The following is a 3,986-nucleotide window of genomic DNA, read 5'->3' as shown; positions in this document are numbered from 1 at the left end:
TCACTGCCTCAGCCTTTTTCTCCCTCCCCCTCCCCTCCACACCGTCGCCGCCGCCGCCGCTCGTCGTGCCGCCCAGCCAGCTCGCCGGTCAGCCAGATCGCCGGCCAACCAGGCCACTCGCCTAGCACGCCCAGCCACCGTTGCCTGGCCGTGGCCGAGCCCATTGCCCGCGCGCCGCCCGCTCACCCAGTCGTGGGCCGGATCGCCTGTGCCGTGGCCGAAGTCGCCTGGGCCGGCCACCCAGCCCCATGGCCCGCACGTCCCTGCCGCTTGCCCGCTGCCCTTGCCCGCGACCGAGTCACCCAGGCCATTGCCCGCCCGTGGCTGAGCGCCGTGCCGAGCACCCCGGCCGTGGCCGAGAGCCCTGCCGGCCACCGTGCTCATCGCGCTCTCGCCCACGCTGAGTCGCCACTGTTCACCCGGGCCATTTTGGGTCCGTGTCGATTTTTCCCAGGCCAAATTTAGGTAAATGACTTCCTAAACCCTATCTATTATAATGGGTATCATTTAGACTTGTTTAGGATGTGATTAGTACCGATTTAGTGGCTAAGCTTGGATTAGGATCAATATGTGAATGTGGTTAATTGGTAGATTAAATTGTGGTGATTATGTAGCATAATTAGTGGCTGATTTATGTAGGTGCGATGACCGGATTGTCGTGGCATTTGTGGATGAAATTGACGTTTGATTGGACCGACTTGAGTGTTAGATTGGTGGGCTAGTGTGGTGAATTTGTGATTTCAATGGGAATTGTACGGCGTGTTAGAATGGCGAATTGTGTTGTGGTGCATGTGCATGAGGAATGTCCTGAGGCGTGGTTATGCGAAACTAAGCCCGGATTGATTGAAGGGCTGCCAACCTGAGGAGTGGTTACGCAGGTGTGGCTAGAAAGGCAAGAAATGACCTTTAAGCGTGGTCACGTGGGTCGAGAGAAATGTCCTGAGGCGTGGTTACGCGGGACTGAGCTCGGATTGATCGGAGGGCTGACCTGAGGCGTGTTTACGCGGGTCGTGAGAAAGTGTGAAATGTCCAGTGAGGGGACAGAGCCCGGATTGATCGGAGGGCTGACCTGAGGCGTGTTGACGCGAGTCATGGAAAGTTGTTCGGTCACGAATGCGAAATAAGTGTGATTGAATTGAGTGAATATACGTGTATATGCCGCCCCGATGATGGCAATGTGTTCATGAATTATTATGATATTCATGTGATTTGACTAATGTACAGAGTTGGCGTGTGAATCGTGGCGAGGTAAGTGTGTATTGGCGAGTTTGTCATATTAGTGGTTAGAGTGCATGTTAGACTTGTCTAGGTACGCATTGGCTTAGGTGGGGTATAGATTGTCTGCTTATTGAGATTTATTCTCATTGTTGTAATGCAAACCATTTCAGACCCTCGACCCCGACCATGAGTGATCCGCATGAACATTTTGGGATCCCGAGGCATTCTGAGCACTCGGCGGTGGAGTACCTCGTAGAGAACAGGGAGACCTATGTTAAGCATACTACGGTGGTGTGGGTAGATGTGGGTAAACTGGAGTTGTAGCCCAATACATACCATGTATACTGTTATCGGGATTTATGCGGAGTCTATGGACTGCTCCGGCATTTTGATGTCCCGTTTAATGAGGGAGGTGAGTAGGACCCCTCAACTATCCTTGCCCCTGATGATGAGGTTTTGGACGTCGGAGATGCCCCGGTAAACCCTAGTCCTGAACCGGAGCCCGAACCTGAACCTGTAACCCCTGCAGACCTTGAGCTTGAAAAGGAGTTTGAGGAGTCCGAACCCGAGCCCGAGGAGGAGCCCATATAGCCCAAGATCGAGGAAGAATTAGAAGAACCAGAGCTCGAGTTCGAGCCTGAGCAAGAGCCTATGGTGTCCAAGCACGAGGAAGAGCCTATGGTGTCCGAGCACGAGGAGGAGCCGATCGAGACCGACTCGGACACGAAGTCGGAGCCTTCAGGGTCTGATTCAGATTAGGCACCATAGCAGGATTTGGGTGCTAGAGCCTAGGAGCTTTTTGGTAGGGCCCTTTTTGTGTATTCCGTAGTCTACCCGGTCACCTGTCCCTTTTTGATGACGAAGGTGGATACTAACCCTAGAAGCCTAATATATGAATTTTATGGTCTCAAGCTAATGTTATGGGTCTATTGTTTTCTTCAAGTACTACCTTGTTGTCATTGTTTATTGTCTGGGATGTTTAATTTCCGCTTCCGCTTGCATTTGTTTTCGCGTGCTTCGTTTGGGTCAGCAACGTGTCCTGGGACGTCGCGTTCAATACGGCCATCAAAGGAGTGTCGCAAGCCCGTTGGGGTTCGAAGCGTGACATCCCCGTTGATTTGGTATCAGAGCAAGGTCAGCTTGATCCAAGTTGGTCCAAGCTTGGAGTGATAGGGAGCGATGACTTTGGGGTAGCCAGTTAGGGAGAATCGTGTGCCATGCGTACCCCAGACTGTGTGATTGTGGTTGCTAAGTGATTTTATGCAATAATATGTGAGGTGCAGGTGCATCAGGACTTGAGGTAAGTGCGTAAATCATGCTGACTGAGATTGAGTGCTATATGTAATTGACTGCCTGCTTAGTGAATTGTTGCTGTGATTCACTGCCTAGGGCTTTAGACTAGTATAGTTGGCCTAGGTTTCTAATTCCTGCGTGGAATTATAGAAGGTGAGCATTTGTGAGTACCGGTAAGATGAGCTGCCAAGGTCGAGGTAGAGGTCAAGGTAAAGGTCGAGGTCGAGGTTGTGTAGCCCCACAAGCTAGAGTTATGGAGGATCCCAGGGTGGATGAAATCTGGAGGGCGCTTGAGGAAGCGGGATTATTATCGGGTGACAGACGAGGGAAAGAAGTACCATTGTCGCCGCTACAGCTGCCAGCGAGATTATTGGGAATAATGGAGGTTAGGGGAATAATGTGATTGGTGGAAATCCTGATCCAGTGCGAGTAAATGCGATCAGGCTAATGTCCAAGCTAGTCGAACAGTTTCTGAGGTTGAAACCCCCGAAGTTTGATGGGAGAGGCGATTCTGAGGCTGCACCAAGATGGGTAGAAGAGCTGGAGAAAGCTTTTGAGGTGCTGGGATGCACTGAAGAGGAGAAAGTAACCCTAGCAGTCTACCAGCTTCAGGAAAATGCAAGCGATTGGTGGAGAGCCACCAGAGGTCAAGTGTTCCCCGCTGGTACTGCCCCGAATTGGATTGTTTTTACTGAGACCTTCAATGGCAAGTATTTCTCAGAAGGTGCCCGAGAATAGAAATTGGCTGAATTCATGAGACTTCGTCAGGGTCAGAGGTCGGCAGATCAGTATGAAGTCGAGTTTGCAAAGCTGTCTAAATTTGCCTCCAGAATGGTAGAGGACCCAATGGACAAAGCCAGGAGGTTCCGAGATGGGCTGAAGCTGGACCTTTGCAGGGCCTGTTTGGTTCGGCTTTTCAAATGCTATTTGGGGGAATGCAAATACCTTTAGGTGAAAGTCACTTGGGAAAATGCAAGTGGTGTTTGGTAAAAAAAAATTGTAAAGCTACTTTGGCCTAAGTAGTGTTTGGTAAAAAAAAATTTGCAAAGGACTTTGGCAACTTTTATTTTTAATATTCCGATTTTGCCCCTATACTGTTCATCTTCTTCACCGACGAGGGTGGCCGGCGAAGGGTCGACGAGGGCGGATCTGGGCAGCGAAGCCCTATACTGTTCATCTTCTTCACCGACGAGGGTGGCCGGCGAAGGGTCGACGAGGGCGGATCTGGGCGGCGAAGGGCAGGCAAGGGACCGGCGAAGGGCCGGCAAGGGACCGGCGAGGGCGGATCTGGGCGGCGAAGGGCCGGCGAGGGGCCGGCAAGGTCGCCCGACCCAGGCAACGGCCGCCTAGGGTCGGGCGACCACCCAGGTGCCGTCGCCTGGGTTCGCGCGACCCAGGTGACGGCACCTGGTCGGTCGCTTGGGTCGAGCGACCTCGCCGGCCCCTCGCCGGCCCTTCGCCGTCCAAATCCGCCC

At 52.6% G+C, this 3,986-nt stretch overlaps 1 protein-coding gene across 1 annotated transcript; it reads right to left on the bottom strand.

Annotated features, from left to right (window-relative positions):
• On the bottom strand, positions 1–384 carry LOC130134832 (uncharacterized). Its single transcript, XM_056302534.1, has one exon. It carries the CDS (start codon positions 382–384, stop codon positions 1–3), a length of 384 nt encoding a protein of 127 aa, XP_056158509.1.
• Positions 385–3,986: the final 3,602 nt, after the last annotated feature.

This window comes from Syzygium oleosum, unplaced genomic scaffold, assembly GCF_021117445.2.
Source record: "Syzygium oleosum isolate NSW1041296 unplaced genomic scaffold, Sole_v2.1 Sole_v2.24, whole genome shotgun sequence".
Classification (NCBI taxonomy): Eukaryota; Viridiplantae; Streptophyta; class Magnoliopsida; order Myrtales; family Myrtaceae; genus Syzygium; species Syzygium oleosum.
This window is presented reverse-complemented; position numbering and strand designations above follow the sequence as displayed.

What these genes read in the sequence shown, in the direction of transcription:
- LOC130134832 (XM_056302534.1), bottom strand. Translation starts at nt 384, where the DNA reads ATGAGCACGGTGGCCGGCAGGGCTCTCGGCCACGGCCGGGGTGCTCGG.